Here is a 20,620-nt window from a genome sequence, read left to right on the forward strand (position 1 = left end):
ACTAGAGAGGAGGTGCCTGCAGCAGCATCCTTCTCCGGTCACAGACAGCGCTTGACCCGCATGGTGGCTGACTACATGGAGTCCTTCAGCGGGCTTGACAGCATTGCCCCTGTTGATCCCATGGAGTATTGGGTCAAGCACCTGCCGATCTGGAGCAAGCTTGCGCAGAACGCCCTGGAAGTGCTCTCCTGCCCCCCTTCCAGCGTACTGTCAGAGCGTTGCTTCAGTGCAGCCGGTGGAGTCGTCACTGAGAAGCGATCTCGTCTGTCTCACAAGTCTGTGGACAGACTGACGTTTCTCAAAATGAACCAGGCTTGGGTGGAAGGCGAATTCCTGGCCCACACACACATTACACCTGCTGCTGCTGTATTTCTTCCTGCTGTCTGTGTCTCCACTGCCAGGGAACACATTACAAGGTGCTGCTGCCCATGCGCCACCAGCTATTACGCTCAAAAATAGCTGCCTGCATTATTTTGAGAAAAAAAAAATGTAATTATTTTAGAGGTGTCCGGGTTGAAAACTGTGCTGTCCCAATTGTGTATTGGACACCAGTGTTGCTCGGATACCTCATTATCCTTTTCGAGTTTGGTCCAATTCGGATAGTAAACTATCCGAATTCACTCGAAGTCGAATATCCGATGTAATCGAATATCCGATTCGACCTCGGATATCCGACGTCACTATCCGAGTCTGTATGCGTGTTAAATATTCGAGCTGGCCTTAAATAGCTTGTAAAACTTGTATAGGAGGTCAATGATGCATGAAACCACCTTTTTTATGAAGAAAAACATCAAGTGATTATGTGGTGATGTAGTAGTTATAAAAAAGGTCTCAAAAAAGTAAATTAACTTCATGAAAAGTGTTTGCATGAGAAGGTATGTCCAAAATGGTTGTAAGTTGGAAGTCTTCATTTACGTCATCTTCATCTTCTTCTTCTATATCTTCTTCTTCTATATCTTCTTCTTCTATATCTTCTTCTTCTTCATCTTCTTCTATATCTTCTTCTTCTATATCTTCTTCTTCTATATCTTCTTCTTCTTCTTCTATATCTTCTTCTTCTATATCTTCTTCTGCTATATCTTCTTCTTCTGTATCTTCTTCTTCTTCTATATCTTCTTCTATATCTTCTTCTTCTTCTTCTTCTATATCTTCTTCTTCTATATCTTCTTCTTCTATATCTTCTTCTTCTTCATCTTCTTCTTCTTCCTCCTCTTCTTCTCCATCATTATATTATGTGTCTTGGTTTTCCTTTCTTTTGTAATATTTTTTTTTACTTCATTTTTGAAAATATTTTATTGTAATAACACCATAGTTATATTAGTGTTGATGGCATAATAGGTAGGTAGTGGCACATTGCAAGCCACAGCGCCTTTTTCTGTGTACCCTGGCGGTGGTAAAAGACAGACATCAGCAGGAGGAGGAAGTAGTAGTTGCAGGCTTGCAGCTATTTGTAGTGTGTGGTAATAGTCGGTTGGTACTCGGTAGGAGAGTGGGTGGGCAGGTGGCAGTAGAAAATAGTTCTTCTTCTGTTCTCCCTGGCAGTGGTAGCAGCACACAGACAGCAGAAGCTCAATGCAGCTACAGGAGGAGGAGTAATGTGTGCCAGGCAGTGTGATGTGACTGACATAATAGGCCCTGGTACCTAGCGGTGGTACCAGGGCCATAAATGAACATCATGAGGTTCCAGACAGCGTTCGTGAAGCCCACATTGTGTCCAATACACAATTGGGACAGCACAGTTTTCAACCCGGACACCTCTAAAATAATTACATTTTTTTTTTTCAAATGAATGCAGCTATTGTTGAGCGTAATAGCTGGTGGCGATTGGGCAGCAGCACCTTGTAATGTGTTCCCTGGCAGTGGAAACACACAGACAGCAGGAGAAAATATAACAGCAGGCAGCGTGAGGAGGATAAGTGTGTGTGGCAGACTGGCATTTGGCAGCAGGCAGTAGGGCAGGCAGCGAGACATAGTAGGCCCTGGGTCCTAGCGGTGGTCCCAGGGCCGTAAATGAACAGCATGAGGTTCCAGACAGCGGTCGTGAAGCCCACATTGTGTCCAATACACAATTGGGACAGCACAGTTTTCAACCCGGACACCTCTAATAATTACAATTTTTTTTTTCAAAGTAATGCAGCTATTGTTGAGCGTAATAGCTGGTGGCGCTTGGGCAGCAGCACCTTGTAATGTGTTCCCTGGCAGTGGAAACACACAGACAGCAGGATGAAATATAACAGCAGCAGCAGCAGCAGCAGGTGTATGTGTGTGTGCCAGTCGCCACTTCATGTACCCCTCTCGCCGACAACAGGGGCCATGAATTCGCCTTCCACCCAAGCCTGGTTAATTTTGAGAAACGTCAGTCTGTCCACAGACTTGTGAGACAGACGAGATCGCTTCTCAGTGAAGACTCCACCGGCTGCACTGAAGCAACGCTCTGACAGTACGCTGGAAGGGGGGCAGGAGAGCACTTCCAGGGCGTACTGCGCAAGCTCGCTCCAGATCGGCAGGTGCTTGACCCAATACTCCATGGGATCAACAGGGGCCACGCTGTCAAGCCCGCTGAAGGACCCCATGTAGTCAGCCACCATGCGGGTCAAGCACTGCCTGTGACTGGAGAAGGATGCTGCTGCAGGCACCTCCTCTCTAGTCCTTGGCAGCTCTACACTCATGTAGAGCTTATGGGTCAGAGACAGCAGGTCTGTGGTGCGTGAGCGCTTGCTGCTGGTGGATGCAGGCACCTGCTGCTTCCTCTGTGCTGGCTGGACAGTGGGGGTGGATGGCTCAGGGAAGGCTTCCTGCAAGTGCTCAACAAGGGACAGCTGCAAATCCCTCATTTGTTGCGCACGGTCTCCTCCTGCAGGCAGGAACTGGCTGAGCTTCCCCTTCAGACGTGGGTCCAGCATCATGCAGATCCAGATGTCCTCCCTCTGCTTCATCTGGATCACCCTTGGGTCTTTGCGCAGGCACCTCGGCATGTGCGCTGCCATTGGGAACAGTCTGGCCACGTCTGTTGGCACATCATCGGCAGCCCCAGAGCCGACATTGCTGTCCTCCTCTGCCTCCTCCACCTCATCCTCTCTCCACCCCCGCACCAGTCCAGCTGCGCTATGCTGCTCCCCCTCATCAGCAGCAAGGTCAGGGACCTCCAACAACTCCGAGCCCTCCTCCTCAGAGGTGGCCTGTGAAGATGCCTGCAGCTCCTGCTGGTCCAAGGCTGCCGCTCCCTCTTCCACCAGTGCATACAGGGCCCTGTCCAGCACACACACCAAGGGGACCCACTCGCACACCATTGCATGGTCCCTGCTCACCATGTTGGTGGCCTGCAGGAAGGGTGCCAGGACTGAGCACACCTGCTGCATGTGCCCCCAGTCCTCCGTGGAGATGATGGACGGGAGGTTGGTGGCGGCATGCCCAGTTGCAGTGAGGGAGGCAACTGTTGCTTGTGCAACGTACTGGCTGACAGCCTGCCTCTGTTCAACCAGACGCTCCAACATTGCCAGGGTGGAGTTCCAGCGAGTTGGAACATCGAGCATGAGCCGGTGCTGTGGCAGGTGCAGCTCCTTCTGCACCTCTTCCAGGCTCGCCACGGCTGCAGGCGAGTGCCGGAAGTGACGCACAACCTTCCTTGCCGCCTCAAGGAGTCGGTCCATCCCCTGGTAGGTCCGCAGGAACTTTTGGACTACCAGGTTCAGGACGTGAGCCAGGCAGGGGATGTGGGTCAGGTCTCCCCTGCTGATGGCAGCGACCAGGTTTGCCCCATTGTCGGACACCAACTCTTTGCCTCTGAGGCCTCTGGGGGTCAGCCAATTCCTCTCCTGCTCTCGGAGTTTGGCCAGGACGTGGTTCGCCGTCAGTTTGGTCTTCCCCAGGCTGACCAATTCCAGCAGCGCTTGGCAGTGGCGGGGCTTCACGCTGCTGCTGAGGCGGGGGGTTTGGGCTGGTGTGGCGGAGGATGGAAGCGGATCCGAGGAACCTGCTGCTGTTCCGCTGACCCTGCATGGTGGCACTACCCACTGCGTTGTTGGTGCTGCTGCTGCTCTGGCAGTGCCGGACGATGCTGCTTCCCCCTCCTCACCTCCTTCCACCAAGCTGACCCAATGCGCGGTGAAGGACAGATAGCGGCCTGTCCCAAACCGGCTGCTCCACGAGTCCATGGTGACATGGACCCGTTGACCCACCGCGTGCTCCAGCCCTCTCCTGACATTGGCCATCACAGAGCGGTGAAGTGCAGGGATGGTCGTGCGTGCAAAATAATGTCGGCTGGGGATTGGCCAATCGGGGGCTGCACACATCAGGAGCACACGCATGTCGCTCCCCTCCTGCACAAGGGAATAAGGCAGGAGTTGGGAGCACATGGCCCGTGCCAGCAAGCTGTTCAGCTGACGCACGCGACGGCGAACCCTGACCACCCCCTGGAAGGTGTCACTGAGCAGGGTCTGGTGAGGTATTTTGCTGGCACGGGAATCAGTGGAGGGAGCAGAGGAGGCCACTGAGGACTGGCTGCCAGAACAGGCCTCAGTGTCGGCGGCAGGAGTTGTAGAGGGAGGAGGAGCAGTGCGTTGCTGACGCACTCCTGCTGCCGACGGCTTCGCAGTGGTGACGGGTCTGCCACTGCCGCTGCCAGCTTCCTTCAACTTCACGAACTCCTCATGCTCGTGAAAGTGTTTCCCTGCAAGGTGGTTGACCAGAGAGGTGGTGCCAAACGCAGAGGGCTCCTTCCCTCTGCTGAGCTGCTTGTGGCACTGGTTGCAGGTGGCATACTTGCACTCCAAATATGGAAGGGTGAAAAATTTCCATATTGGGGAGGTGAAGTAGCCCCTTCGGCTGGAAGGTGCTGCTGCCGCTGGTCTCCCTATGGTGGTTGGGGGGGGGTTCTTGGTGCGGCTGGTGGTGGCACTGGCAGAACTCGTCTCCTGATCAGCACGCTGTGTGGCCTGCATACCACGCCCACTTGTGATCCTGCCCATGCCTGCGATGCTGATCCTTCTAGCAAGGCCCACAGACGCATCCTCCTCCTCCTCCTCAGAGCTTATGACATCCCCACTCCTAGGACCTGGTGGCAACCAGTCTTTGTCCTTCACAATGTCATCATCATCCTCCCCCTCCACAAACATGTCCTGCTGGGATCCCCCAAACTCCCCTTCTGCATGCATGGGCGGATGGACAGTCACCACTGTCTGACTGTCCAAAGCATCATCCCCCAAAGTGCCCATCAGCATTCCTTCCTCTGCCAATTCTTCCGCAACAGCACTCCATACCTTCTCTGTTCCTGGGGTCCATAAGAAGGTGCTGAGTGACAGGGTGCTGGTGTCGCCCGCTGGGGCTGGAGAACTGCACTCCTCCTCCTGCAGTGCTCCCCAGGCAGTGCTGGGCGGCTGCTGCTGCTCTTGCGAACAGGAGTGGTGGCGGGGGTGGAGGACTCTGTTCCAGAGCTAATGGTGGCCTGCTCATCCACCATCAGTTCCACCACAGCGTCTGCGTCCTTCTCCTCAATAGGACGGCTACGACCTGGCGGTGGGAGGAACATCTGGGCCACACGCTGCTGCTGCTGCTGTGTCTCTGCAGCGTGACTCCCAGCTGTTGGGCGGCCAAGGCGTCCACAGCCAGTGGCTAATGGCGGAATAGCCACTGGTGCAGACGCAGAACTGCGCATGGTGGTGGTGGCGCGTCTGCCACGCCCACGACCTCCTCTCTTGGCGATGCCCTTGCTGCCCCTGCCCAGACCGCGGCTGCCAGTGCCAGACATTGTATATTTTTTATATTATACAAATGAAAAAAAAGAACTTATGTATGTAAAGGCGGGTGGGACAAGTGGGGTACTTTAATGGGGTGGGACTGGTGGTGGTGGGTGTGTGAGGTGACGGACAGGTGTACTCTACAGCAGAGATCGGTGTAGCGCTAACGAGAGAGTGCGCACTGCGCACACAAAGATTCTAGCTGACGCTGACTGACGGTGTCAGACTACAGTACAATTCAGCTAAGACACAATAGAAGTATTATATATATAAACAATAGGAGGACGGGTGTAGCACTAACTGGAGGGTGCTGACAGCGCAGATGTGCACTGCGCACACAAAGACCCTAGCTGACGCTGACTGACGGTGTCAGACTACAGTACAATTCAGCTAAGACACAATAGAAGTAGTGATATATAAACAATAGGAGGACGGGTGTAGCACTAACTGGAGGGTGCTGACAGCGCAGATGTGCACTGCGCACACAAAGACGCTAGCTGACGCTGACTGACGGTGACAGACTACAGTACAATTCAGCTAAGACACAATAGAAGTAGTGATATATAAACAATAGGAGGACGGGTGTAGCACTAACTGGAGGGTGCTGACAGCGCAGATGTGCACTGCGCACACAAAGACCCTAGCTGACGCTGACTGACGGTGACAGACTACAGTACAATTCAGCTAAGACACAATAGAAGTAGTGATATATAAACAATAGGAGGACGGGTGTAGCACTAACTGGAGGGTGCTGACAGCGCAGATGTGCACTGCGCACACAAAGACGCTAGCTGACGCTGACTGACGGTGTCAGACTACAGTACAATTCAGCTAAGACACAATAGAAGTAGTGATATATAAACATTAGGAGGACGGGTGTAGCACTAACTGGAGGGTGCTGACAGCGCAGATGTGCACTGCGCACACAAAGACGCTAGCTGACGCTGACTGACGGTGTCAGACTACAGTACAATTCAGCTAAGACACAATAGAAGTAGTGATATATAAACATTAGGAGGACGGGTGTAGCACTAACTGGAGGGTGCTGACAGCGCAGATGTGCACTGCGCACACAAAGACCCTAGCTAACGTTGACTGACGGTGTCAGACTACAGTACAATACAGCTAAGACACAATAGAAGTAGTATATATATAAACAATAGGAGGACGGGTGTAGCACTAACTGGAGGGTGCGTGTGCACGCACACTAAGACCCTAGCTGACGCTAACTGACGGTCCCTAAACACAGACTAGAGTACAGTGAGTGAGTACACACAGTACTACTAGTACTAACTAAACAATAGAAGAATCGAGCTAAATAGTACAACAGATACGGCAGATACAGCCGGACAGGTATAGCAGTAAAGCTGGGCCTTGCTAACTACAAAATAGTACAATATTCTATCTAACACAGAAGTAGTAGTACAGGAGTAGAGTAGGACAGGTGAGAGCACAGGTAATGTAGAGACTAGAGCACAGAGCAGGGCAGGCACAGGGCCTAGCTGCTGGCTGCAGGCCTGCAGCAGCACCAGTGACAGTCTCCCTCCCTAGTCCCTAATCACACTAACTAAACTGCCTAAAATACAATCTATCTACAATACAAAGCAATACAGTTGAAGATCAAGTGTTGGAGTGTAAAAACGCTAGGTTTAGAGCAATGGAAATGCACTTGCACACAGACAAAAAGCACTGGAGCAGTTCTCTCAGTACTATCAGTCAGTAAGTCGCAAGCAGGACGAGTGAGGCAAGATGGCGTCCGCTATTTATAGAGGGGGGCTTGGCCAGGCTCCCCCTCTGTGATTGGCTGCAGTCAGAGGGCTGGGAGCCCTCTGATTCGCTTGTGAGGACTCGAGGTGACGTCTGTCGTGACGCTATCCGAGCTCGGATAGCTAGGATATCTCCGGATAGCTGCTTGCTATCTGAGTGCGCTCGGATAGCACAGCCCGGATAGCTAATACTATTCGAGTTTGGTATTCGAGCTCGAATAGTGAAAAAGAGCTAGGATTATCCGAGTACCTTGGATATCCTAGCTCTGATGAGCACCAGTGTTGGACACAATATGGGCTTCACGGCCGCTGTCTGGAACCTCATGCTGTTTATTTACGGCCCTGGAACCACCGCTAGGACCCAGGGCCTATTATGTCTCGCTGCCTGCCCTCCTGCCTGCTGCCAAATGCCAGTCTGCCACACACACTCATCCTCTTCACGCTGCCTGCTTTTGTATTTCCTCCTGCTGTCTGTGTTTCCACTGCCAGGGAGGAAACACATTACAAGGTGCTGCTGCCCATGCGCCACCAGCTATTATGCTCAAAAATAGCTGCCTCACTGCCTGCATTATTTTGGAAAAAAAAAATTGTAATTATTTTAGAGGTGTCCGGGTTGAAAACTGTGCTGTCCCAATTGTGTATTGGACACAATGTGGGCTTCATGATCGCTGTCTGGAACCTCATGCTGTTTATTTACGGCCCTGGAACCACTGCTAGGACCCAGGGCCTATTATGTCTTGCTGCCTGCCCTCCTGCCTGCTGCCAAATGCCAGTCTGCCACACACACTTATCCTCCTCACGCTGTCTGCTTTTGTATTTCCTCCTGCTGTCTGTGTTTCCACTGCCAGGGAACACATTACAAGGTGCTGCTGCCCATGCGCCACCAGCTATTATGCTCAAAAATAGCTGCCTCACTGCCTGCATTATTTTGGAAAAAAAAATTTGTAATTATTTTAGAGGTGTCCGGGTTGAAAACTGTGCTGTCCCAATTGTGTATTGGACACAATGTGGGCTTCACGACCGCTGTCTGGAACCTCATGCTGTTTATTTATGGCCCTGGAACCACCGCTAGGACCCAGGGCCTATTATGTCTCGTGCCTGCCCTCCTGCCTGCTGCCAAATGCCAGTCTGCCACACACACTCATCCTCCTCACGCTGCCTGCTGTTGTATTTCCTCCTGCTGTCTGTGTTTCCACTGCCAGGGAACACATTACAAGGTGCTGCTGCCCATGCGCCACCAGCTATTACGCTCAAAAATAGCTGCCTGCATTATTTTGAAAAAAAAAAATTGTAATTATTTTAGAGGTGTCCGGGTTGAAAACTGTGCTGTCCCAATTGTGTATTGGACACAATGTGGGCTTCACGACCACTGTCTGGAACCTCATGCTGTTTATTTACGGCCCTGGAACCACCGCTAGGACCCAGGGCCTATTATGTCTCGCTGCCTGCCCTCTTGCCAAATGCCAGTCTGCCACACACACTCATCCTCCTCACGCTGCCTGCTGCTGTATTTCCTCCTGCTATCTGTATGTTTCCACTGCCAGGGAACACATTACAAGGTGCTGCTGACCATGCGCCACCAGCTATTACGCTCAAAAATAGCTGCCTGCATTATTTTGAAAAAAAAAATTGTAATTATTTTAGAGGTGTCCGGGTTGAAAACTGTGCTGTCCCAATTGTGTATTGGACACAATGTGGGCTTCACGACTGCTGTCTGGAACCTCATGATGTTTATTTATGGCCCTGGTACCACCACTAAGAACCAGGGCCTATTATGTCTCACTGCCTGCCCTCCTGCCTGCTGCCAGTCTGCCACACACACTCATACTCCTCACTCTGCCTGCTGTTGTATTTCCTCCTGATGTCTGTGTCTCCACTGCCAGGGAACACATTACAAGGTGCTGCTGCCCATGCGCCACCAGCTATTACGCTCAAAAATAGCTGCCTGCATTATTTTGAAAAAAAAAATTGTAATTATTTTAGAGGTGTCCGGAATGTGCTGTCCCAATTGTGTATTGGACACAATGTGGGCTTCACGACCACTGTCTGGAACCTCATGCTGTTTATTTACGGCCCTGGTACCACCGCTAGGAACCAGGGCCTATTATGTCAGTCACATCACACTGCCTGACACACACTACTCCTCCTCCTGTAGCTGCATTGAGCTTCTGCTGTCTGTGTGCTAGTACCACTGCCAGGGAGAACAGAAGAAGAACTATTTTCTGCTGCCACCTGCCCACCCACTCTCCTACCGGCAGCTATTACCACACTACAACTTGCAACTACTTCCTCCTCCTGCTGATGTCTGTGTTTTACCACCACCAGGGTACACAGAAAAAGGCGCTGTGGCTTGCAATGTGCTACTACCTATTATGCCATCAACACAAATATAACTATGGTGTTATTAAAATAAAATATTTCCACAAATGAAGTAAAAAAAAAAATATTACAAAAGAAAGGAAAACCAAGACACATAATATAATGATGGAGAAGAAGAGGAAGAAGAAGAAGAAGATATAGAAGAAGAAGATATAGAAGAAGAAGATGTAGAAGAAGAAGACAAAGAAGAAGATATAGAAGACGAAGAAGAAGAAGATATAGAAGACGAAGATGAAGAAGATATAGAAGAAGAAGAAGATATAGAAGAAGAAGAAGATATAGAAGACGAAGATGAAGAAGATATAGAAGAATAAGAAGATATAGAAGAAGAAGATATAGAAGAAGAAGAAGATATAGAAGAAGAAGAAGAAGATATAGAAGAAGAAGAAGGAGATATAGAAGTAGAAGAAGGAGAAGAAGAAGAAGATATAGAAGAAGAAGAAGGTATAAAAGAAGAAGAAGATATAGAAGAAGAAGATATAGAAGAAGAAGAAGAAGATATAGAAGAAGAAGAAGAGGAAGAAGAAGATATAGAAGAAGAAAAAGATAATTGAAGAAAATACAAGAAGTAGAAGATGAAGAAGATTCGAGTAGAAGAAGATATAGAAGAAGAAGAAAAAGAAGAAGATATAGAAGAAGAAGATGAAGACGACGTAAATGAAGACTTCCAACTTACAACCATTTTGGACACACCTTCTCATGCAAACACTTTTCATGAAGTTAATTTACTATTTTTGATACCTTTTTTATAACGACTACATCACCACATAATCACTTGATGTTTTTCTTCATAAAAAAGGTGGTTTCATGCATCATTGACCTCCAATACAAGTTTTAAAAGCTATTTAAGGCCATCTCGAATATTTTACTCGAATACAGACTCGGATAGTGACGTCGGATATCCGATTCGAATCGGATATTCAATTAACTCGAATATCGAACTTCGAGTGAATTCGGATAGTTTGCTATCCAAATTCGACCAAACTCGAATTATCCTATTCGAGTTTGGTCGAATTCGGATAGTAAACTATCCGAATTCACTCGAAGTTCGATATTTGAGGTATCCGATCAACACTGCTAGTATGCATACACACACATGAGTGGCCACTTGTAGAGCTTGGACAGTATATTAATCACTGGCAGTTTCAGGACAGCTTTTCCAGGCTGTGTTTATACTGAGGAATACCCACTCCATGCATTACGACAGGCCCCTTGATGTAAATAGGACTGTTATATACTGGATGGAAGTAACCAAGGGAAGCAATCCTGGAACTTTGTAATATACTGCTTGGTAGGCCTAAAAAGACACTTCACGGTGTATTCTGAGCAATGTGTCTGTATGTTCCTCTTCACAGAACTGTCTACTCTAGCTAATGGGTTCTAACAGGTACACAGGTGACAATAGGTGGGTGTGACCATGTAGCTTTAAACAATAGCAGTTTTTTTTTTTGTCTTTAGCTGACTTACGTGAAGGTGTGTTTTAATGTGGAGGTGCTTTTACTGTTGTCATAGATTTCATCTGCTATAACTTCAGCAGATTCAGAGACTTTTTGGCCAAGTTCAGGCAGAAACTGGAAGCTGATAATGCTCCGAATAGTCTTATCTTTGGTGAAGGAGAGGAACCTAAACACATTATAGTTCCATCCCAAATAGTCAGCGTTATCCTTATAGTGTTGGTTTTGTACAGTTGGAGGATTCCCTCTATAGATATTTCCATTTTTTTTGTTGACAGCCCACAGTTTTCCATCTGGGTCGAAGGACATGAAGTGAGTGAGTTCACACCAACCTCCTCTTCCAACCTCCGTGCTTTCCCTCAGCCAGTAACTTGGCTCTGTCGGTGGCTGGTTCTTCACAATCCTGTCATGATAATTCACAGCATACAGAATTCCTTCTGCATCAAAGAACAAGGCATCAAACTGGTACCAGTCACAAACCCCTACCTTTGTGGCTAGCCCATACCTCCAGGATATATTTTCATTTTCAGGTGCAGGACCCGTGTAGAAGGTTCCATCATGATATGTTATATATAGATCTCCATTGGGATGGAAGAAAATGAGTTTGACATTATCCCATTCAGCTTTCCCAACTCTTGTGGCTGTAGAAAACCAGTCCATGCCTTCCTTTGATGGTGGCGGCCCCACGTAGATATCCCCTCCACGGATGCAGTAGAGGTCTCCATCGGGGCTGCAGACTACATGGCTGGCATTGTGTACTTTGCCCAAAACAAGAGCCCTAGCGTAAAAATTATCCATCTTATCTCTTGGGGGCAGGCCAATCTTTACAGAATAGTCTTTTGTCACAGCCAACAAAACAGTGCCTAGAAAAAAAAATCAAAATGAAACAACTGTAAATAGTAGCCTTGACAAGCAAAAATGCAAACATCCTCAGATTATGTTACAGTTAATCATTGTGCCTTATGTGGGAGCGGCAGCCCCTACTTCAGATCACTGACCTTAGGAGCTTACAGTCTAATCCTTGCCTCACATTACTGTCCTCAGGCATTTACACTCTAATCCTTGTCTCTTGGCACTTTGGGTCCGCCAGAAGAAAAGCGCAATATAAATGTTATTTGCCTTGTCTTGTAAGGAATGCTATGAGACAGTGATTAAATTGTAAGATTCTTAGGACAGGTAGTAGTGACATGAGGCAGGGATTGAAGTTCAGAATATTTTACTTAGGGGTGTGGTCTGTGTTCATGGGCGGAGTTTAGGACACCAGAACACCTGTGACTAGGGTTCTCTGAGTTGTAAATCCGGCCCTGATTACACTATTTAACCACTTAAGTCTATCTAGATGTGTAAACAGCTGGAAGACATTGTTCAGTAAAGTGTAATATTCAATTTATACATGTTAAAGCTATTTCATCGCCATTCAGATGTTAAGTTATTGGGCTCAATTGGGCCAGTTTTACCCGGCTGCTGTTTACATTGGTGTTTGTTTTGTTTCTGAGTTGAGTTTTACTATGTTAGATGCAATAAGAAAGTGTACTTTAATCTTCTATATTCAGAAATAAGATATGGCCTATACTGGGTGGTCATATGCATTCTACCATGAGAGGTGTGCAGCTAGTCCAGCCGCAGAGGCCTTGTTAATGGACGGCTAGGATACCGATATTCTTGGTAATATACTGTATACTTTCATTTCAGTATTGTTGAAAATAGTGTTTCTATGTTTGAACCTACCAACATTGAAACTACTTCATGACATCAATGTTGTTATAGTACATGTACTGTTGATAAAGATAAAACAATAAAAATCTTTGTTGTGGAAAAAAAAAAAAAAAGTCTATCTAGATGGATATATCCATCCAGATAGACTGTGTTGCTGCAACGGCACCATGCGCTTTATCGCGCACGCTCCAGACCCACTTGCCGTTAGTCTCGAGATCAATGAATGGGAATATAGTTCCCTTTTTATTGATCTATGTCCCCGGCAGAAAAAACGACTATCTTTCTGCAGAAAAAAAAGTTTCTCGTCTTCCTAATGCTTCCTGGAAGCGAGATCATTCGCTTCCAGGACTTGTGGACTGTGGCCATCTTGTGGCCAAATAGTAACTACACCCACATACATTTTTAAAAAAATTAAATACATACATTATATTACATTTAACATTAACTGTTTACTCCCCACACCAAAAATTACCCAAATAAATGTTTTAATAAAAAAACAAAAAAACAAAAAACATAAATAGTTACCTCAGGGTCTGAACATTTTGAATATGCATGTCAAGAGAGTATATTACTATAATTTTTTGAAATGATATGCTTGTAAATAGCGATGGACGGAAATTGAAAAAATGCACCATTATTTCCAAATAAAATATTTGCGCCATAAATTGTGATAGCGACATAATTTAAACGTTGTAATAACCGGGACAAATTGGCAAATAAAATGAATAGGTTTTAATTATGAAAGCATGTATTAATTTCAAACTATAATGGCCAAAACATGAGAAATAATTATTTTTATCCATTTCTTTCTTAATTTTCCTGTTAAAATGGATTTAGGATAAAATAATTCTTTGCAAAATGTACCACCCAAAGAATGCCTAAATGGTGGCAGAAAAAACAAGATATAGATCAATTAACTGTGATAATTAGTGATAAAGTTATTGGTGAATAAATGGGAGTTGAAAGTTGCTCGGATGCATAAGGTGAACAACACTATAGGTTGAAGTGGTCAATGCAAACCTGAAGCAAAAAAAAAACCAAAAAAAAACGTATGATATAATGAATTGTATGTGTAGCACGGATAAGGAATAGAACATTAGTAGAAAAGAAAAGAGTCTCTTACTTTTTTCAGTTATATTACTTTTTTTTTTTAACAATGCATCATTCTGTCATATTTGCAGGTTGAGATAAGTGCTTCAGAAAACAGGACTGTCTTGGACCCAAATTGGATCGAAGAGCTCAGAGAAGCTCTTTTGCATGGATAACAACTGAAGTTTCTTAACGCTTCCTGTACTGGAAACAGTATGAGACTCTTTTCTTTGTTCCTAATGTTCTATTTGTTAGCTGTATGTAATGAACAGCGGAGATGCCGCCGCGTGGTCTAGGGACAGGGCGGCTATCTCCGCGTTCAGACCGGCGGTTTCCGCGCAGCGACACGCGTCTGGCTTGTCTGGACCTTCTAGTGCACACAGATGGAGAGCTACGCGTGCGCACGCCAGGCGACAGGACATTTATACCAGCAGAAGGGGAATCAGCTGATCAGGCCGATCAGCTGATCCCAGCTGGACTCTGGATTGGCTGAGTGGCTCGGGCGGAGCTGCACAGCACTGCAAGTATATATAGATCTTGCTTGTCAGTTGCTGGTTGTCTGCCGTTGTGAATACTAACGTGTGAGCACTCAGACCAGTCAGATCCCACAGTGTGTTAGAACCAGGAGGACCTGGGAATTCACACTTAGCCAGATTACATTTGTGTTATATGTTAGATCAGTTCCAGGGTGTTGTGACCACAGACCACACACCCAAGCTTAGGGATACTGTGTCATTGCTGTGTTATACCTTAGACCAGTTCCAGGGTGTTGTGACCACGGACCTCACACCCAAGCTTAGGGATACTGTGTCATTGCTGTTATATCTTAGACCAGTTCCAGGGTGTTGTGACCAAGGACCTCACACCCAAGCTTAGGATTACTGTGTCATTGCTGTGTTATACTTTAGACCAGTTCCAGGGTGTTGTGACCAAGGACCTCACACCCAAGCTTAGGATTACTGTGTCATTGCTGTGTTATACTTTAGACCAGTTCCAGGGCGTTGTGACCAAGGACCTCACACCCAAGCTTAGGATTACTGTGTCATTGCTGTGTTATACGTTAGACCAGTTCCAGGGTGTTGTGACCAAGGACCTCACACCCAAGCTTAGGATTACTGTATCATTGCTGTGTTATACGTTAGACCAGTTCCAGGGTGTTGTGACTAAGGACCTCACACCCAAGCTTAGGATTACTGTGTCATTGCTGTGTTATACGTTAGACCAGTTCCTGGGTGTTGAGACCACGGACCTCACACCCCAGACTAGGACTCTGCTCTATATCTGTTATGACCATTAGCTCTGTTGACCTCTCTCCTGCTTTCTGATTCGGTACCTCTGCTTATCTGTCTACCCGTTGCCAAACCCTGCCTGTACCCGGTTACCGAATCAGCCTACTGTCTCTGTACCTTCTCTGCTCGTGTGTTGCCGACCTGGCCTGGCCGACCTTGGCTGTCACTCACTCCTCGAGTGTTCAGACTGTCTGTACTACCTGTGACACTATTCCACCAAGTGTCAGTTAGCTGCAGGGACCTCCTGCTCCTCAGAGAGTCTTTCCTGCAGTACAGCCTGGGGCTCTATCCCTTAGGAGTCCTTTGGCTGCAGTATAGTCTGATTCCCAGTTTCCAGGGAATCACTGGCTGCCATATTATCTCCATCCCCTCTCTTAGGAGATAGTTCCCACGCAGCCAAGGACCACCTGCTCCTCAGGTGGTCCCTGCTCGAAGTCATCGGTGTCTCCCGCCCCCACGGGAGATACTCTACTGTTGCACCAAACACTTACACTCTATCAGGTGTCCAGAGGTCAGTCATACTTGGATTATTGGTGATTCTGCAGATCATCCATAATCAGGTATATATCTGTATTGTTGGTGATACTGCAGATCACCAATAATCAGATTCTCTCTGTGTGCTGACACCGATCGTTACACTGTACTATACATACAATTCATAATATCATAAGTTTATTTTCTCTTCGGGATTGCTTTACGTTCGGTTTGCATGTTATTGGAGTATTATAGCAGTACTGGTTTCTCCTTTTGGAACTCAAATGATCTAGCCCGGTGAATGATCTGTCGAGTGACGGCCTTAGCTTTCTCATTACTCCACTATCCATCTCATGCAGTAGTAACTTTCTGTGTTTTACCCACTTTGCGTTGACCTCAGGTCACTAATGGCATCATCCTTTAGACTAGTCTAATTGTATTACCTTATATTGTGGGTCATTTGATATGCCTAGGTCACTGGTCCACTGGTGGTGCTTTTCCCAATAAATTCAAAAGTAAGGAGAGGACAAGGCAGCAGTGAACTGGGAAGGGGTCCACGCAACCTCTATACCAGTTGGGGTTGCAGGAAAAAGCAATAGGTTTACCTCCTAAGAGAAAGTTTTTTCTGGCTCCACCCACTGTCCTAAAGCACTGTATTATAGGCAGGACCGCACCAAGGCAGAGGATGGAGAGGCACCAGGCTCCGGGCACAGAGCTTTAAGGGGCGGCCATAGCATGAAACACCACGCTAAGATTGTTGTGCATCCTGTGCACCCACAAGCTCCCCCCTCCACTGGCCATGCCTGAGCAGCTAGCAGACCAAGATGGAGAAGTTACCTGGGATTTCCTTTCACCAATTTCACAACATCCCTCATCTATGACTCATCCAGTGGCATCTCTCATTGATTATACCAATGTCACTAAGAGAGGAGGCGGAAGAACCTACCTTACACTGGGGGTGGGGCCGGATTTAGGGCAAGGCCACCTAGCCCATGGCCTAGGGCACCACAGGAGCAAGGGCACCAAAGCAGCTGTCAGTTGCTGTTTCCTCCACTGGTAGTGCATCTGGGGCTTCTGGTGCGGCCGGCCGCAGTGGCAGGAATGATGTCAGAGCGTGCCTTCGGTCGCATGATACTCTGACTGAAAATGAGGGCGGACGCATGTGCTGGCAGCGCCGCCCCTCTTATGCTCTAAGGAAGCGGGTCAGCTGTGTTGGAATGGCCTCAATCACTGGGTCTGAGACTATTACAGAGGTTTATCAGTTTTGCGAATTATTATCGCAAGTTTATCCGCAATTTCTCCACCATTATAGCCCCCTTGACAAACATGACTAAAAAAGGAGCCGACCCCTCTCACTGGTCTGATGAGGCTTCTCAGGCCTTTCAGACTCTGAAGGAAGCATTTTGTTCTGCCCCCGTCCTCATGCACGCCGATGTCCTCCGACCTTTATAGTTGAAGTTGATGCCTCAGAGATAGGGGTAGGTGCTGTCCTAGCTCAATATTCCGGTCAACCAGAACGCTTGCACCCGTGTGCGTTCTTCTCACGGAAGTTTAGTTCAGTGGAAAGAAACTACTGTATGACATTGGTAATAGGGAATTGCTGGCTGTCAAGATGGCCTTCAAGGAATGGAGGCATTGGTTGGAGGGGGCAGAACACACCATTACAGTATACACAGATCACAAGAATCTGAAATATATAGAAGGAGCTAAGAGACTGAATCCCAGGCAGGCTCGCTGGGCTTTATTCTTTTCCCGATTCAGGTTTATTATAACATAAACCTGGGAGCAAGAACATCAAGGCTGATGCCTTATCTAGATGTTTTGAGCCTATAGAGTCTCTACCTGCCACCTTCTAATATTCTTCCTGAACATATTGTTGTCTCGGCAACTGAATTATCGGTTGATCTGTTGGAATCATTAGCCCAGTTTCAGGCAGAGTCCCCATCGGGGAAACCCTCTGAGCAATTGTTTGTTCCTTTGCATTTAAGGCCATCTGTACCGAAGCAATGTCATTGCAGCAAGGTAGCGGGTCATCCAGGTGTGAGCAGGACGTTGGATCTTCTCCAACGGCACTTCTGGTGGCCTTCCATCAGAACCGATTGCAAGGAATTTGTGTCAGCTTGCACGGTATGTGCTAAAAGCAAAGCGGTCAGAAATGCTCCTGCCGGTACATTTCAACCATTGCCTATTCCCAGTTCTCCCTGGACACATATTTCGATGGACTTTCTTGTGGACCTTCCTGCGTCCCAGGGAAAGACGGTCATCTGGGTTGTGGTAGATCGGTTCAGCAAAATGGCGCATTTCATACCACTTGAAAAACTACCATCTCCCAAAGAACTGGCTGAGCTATTTATTGAGAATATTTTCAGATTACACGGCATTCCCAAAAATATTGTATCAGACAGAGGGGTACAATTTGTGTCACAGTTCTGGAATAACTTTTGCGCACTTATGGGTATGTCTTTGTCCTTTTCCTCTGGATTCCATCCTCAGACGAATGGCCAGATGGAAAGAATTAGTCTATAAAGCAGTTTTTAAGATGTTATGTTTCTGAATCCCAGGAAGATTGGGTTCAGTTTTTGCCATTCACAGAATTTGCGCAGAACAATTTGTTGAATGCCTCCTCAAAATTTTCTCCATTACAAGTGTTTTTTGGGAGATCGCCCAGATTCTCTTTTGTCCCCTCTGCTTCCTCTTCCTTCCCAGTTCTGCAGGACTGGTCAGGAGATTTGGGTCTCTGTCAATCAGAACTTAAAGGGACTCCGAGCAGTGCAGAAACTATGGAAGGATGCATATCATTTTAAAGCTCTCTTTCTTCTCTTGCCAATGATGTATAACCCGCTGCCCTACGCATTTTAGTTTTTGCTATTTTCGCGATTGAAATTGCCGCGGACGCGATTTTAATCGCGAAAATAAAGAAAACTAAAAGGCGTAGAGCGACGATTTAGGTGTCGACAGAAAGAGGAGAAAGAGAGCTTTAAAATGATATCAATCTTTCCATAGTTACATTGTATTACACAGGCCGACTTTTTCTGTTGAATGGAGCTGCTGACACTGGGGAAAGTGTCGTCCTGTGTAATACAAGTAACTATGGAAAGATGGATATCATTTTAAAGCTCTCTTTCTCCTCTTTCTGGCGACACCTAAATCGTCACTCTACGCCTTTTAGTTTTCTTTATTTTCGTGATTGAAATCGCGGCCGCGGCAAATTCAATCGCGAAAATAGCGAAAACTAAAAGGCGTAGGGCAGCAGTTTATATATCATTGGAAAGAGGAGAAAGAGAGCTTTAAAATGATATGCATCTTTCCATAGTTTCTGCACTGCTCGGAGTCCCTTTAAAGGATGCTGTCGCAGCCCAGAAGTGACAAGCAGATCGTCATCGCTCTCCTCACCAGCAGTTCTCTCCTGGTGATCGAGTATGGGTTTCCACAAAGAATATTGTCTTGCGCCAACCATTGGCCAAACTCGGGCCCAAATATATTGGTCCCTACATTGTGTCTGAAACAGTTAATGAAGTGACCTTTAAGGTGTCCCTGCCAGCTTCCATGAAAGGGAGCAAGTCCTTTCATGTGTCTCTTCTAAAATCTGCCGCCGATGCTGATATTGACTCCACTCCCCCCCTCCCGTTATTATTGATGGGGAACCTGATTTTGAAGTAGAAAAAATTTTTAGATTCCAGAAAAATAAGAAATTCCATACAGTACTTAGTACATTGGAAGGGTTACGGCCCGGAAGAGAGGTCGTGGGTTCCTGCTCATAGACTTCATGCAGATGAGTTAGTTTCTGAATTTCATAATTCTCACCCAGATAGACCCGTTCTGGCGTGTTCGGAGTCCACGCCTCGGGGGGGGGGGGGGTCAATGTCAGTAATCCTGCGCTTACCAGCTCAGTTGCTGTTTCCTCCGCTGGTAGCGCATCTGGGGCTTCTGGTGCGGCCGGCTGCAGTGGCAGGAATAATGTCAGCAGCGTGCCTGCGGGGATCCGGTAGCATGATACTCTGACTGAAAATGAGGGCGGACGCATGTGCTGGCAGCTCCGTCCCTCTTATGCTCTAAGGAAGAGGGTCAGCTGACCAGTTGTCAGTTGACACACAGGACTCCACCTGCGGTTCCTGATTGGCCAAGCGGCTTGGGGGCGTGGTTTCCTGCTTACCCAGGCTATTTAAGCTCTGTTCTGACACTTTCTCATTGTCTACTCTAGCTAACACTTCGCAGGGAAGGCTTTAGACCCTAGTCAGATCCTGTCAGATACATTTTCTACTTGCTGTTCATTACCTACAACGAGAATCCTATGGAGGGAAAGTCTGCCATTGTGACCAAGGGTAATAGCTGGGGGAATCAGGGTTCGATTCCGGTCCAAAGTGGGAGCCTGAGACCCATGTTGTATAAGTCCTGTACCTGCCCTGACCACGCTTTGCAGACCAGGTATCTGTGGTCAGATGGACCCTTGACCCAGCGTAAGACAAACCAAGTCAAAAGCATTTGCCAAGAACGTGTTATGGAGGGCAAGTCTGCCATTCATTCAACTGCGTGGAACTTTCTTTGGTTCTTTCTCAGTACCATGGTGTCCACGGCGTGTTACAAACAGGTCAGTTAATCCTGCTTCGATTCCGTTCCGGAGTTGGAACCTAAGAAACGGCTACCACGGCAGGGGGTACACAAGTCCTGACTGTCAAAGTAAAAGAAAAGAACCGACCAGGGGTTTTTCGAGGCCCTGC

The 20,620-nt window shown here is 47.3% G+C and overlaps 2 protein-coding genes across 6 annotated transcripts in view; one reads left to right on the plus strand and one right to left on the minus strand.

Moving 5' to 3' along the window:
- LOC137562405 (uncharacterized) overlaps positions 1 to 20,620 on the plus strand; it is a 428,020-nt gene that overhangs the window by 76,691 nt on the left and 330,709 nt on the right. The gene's annotated exons all lie outside the window — the stretch shown is intronic.
- The window catches only part of LOC137562383 (uncharacterized), a 146,867-nt gene that overhangs the window by 33,790 nt on the left and 92,457 nt on the right, over positions 1 to 20,620 (minus strand). For all 5 annotated transcript variants that reach the window (XM_068273739.1, XM_068273731.1, XM_068273722.1 and 2 more), the window contains exon 4: positions 11,348 to 12,197. In XM_068273739.1, the coding sequence (XP_068129840.1) occupies positions 11,348 to 12,197 (850 nt within the window). The remainder of the gene's footprint in view (positions 1 to 11,347; positions 12,198 to 20,620) is intronic.

This window comes from Hyperolius riggenbachi, chromosome 1 (genome assembly GCF_040937935.1).
Source record: "Hyperolius riggenbachi isolate aHypRig1 chromosome 1, aHypRig1.pri, whole genome shotgun sequence".
Classification (NCBI taxonomy): Eukaryota; Metazoa; Chordata; class Amphibia; order Anura; family Hyperoliidae; genus Hyperolius; species Hyperolius riggenbachi.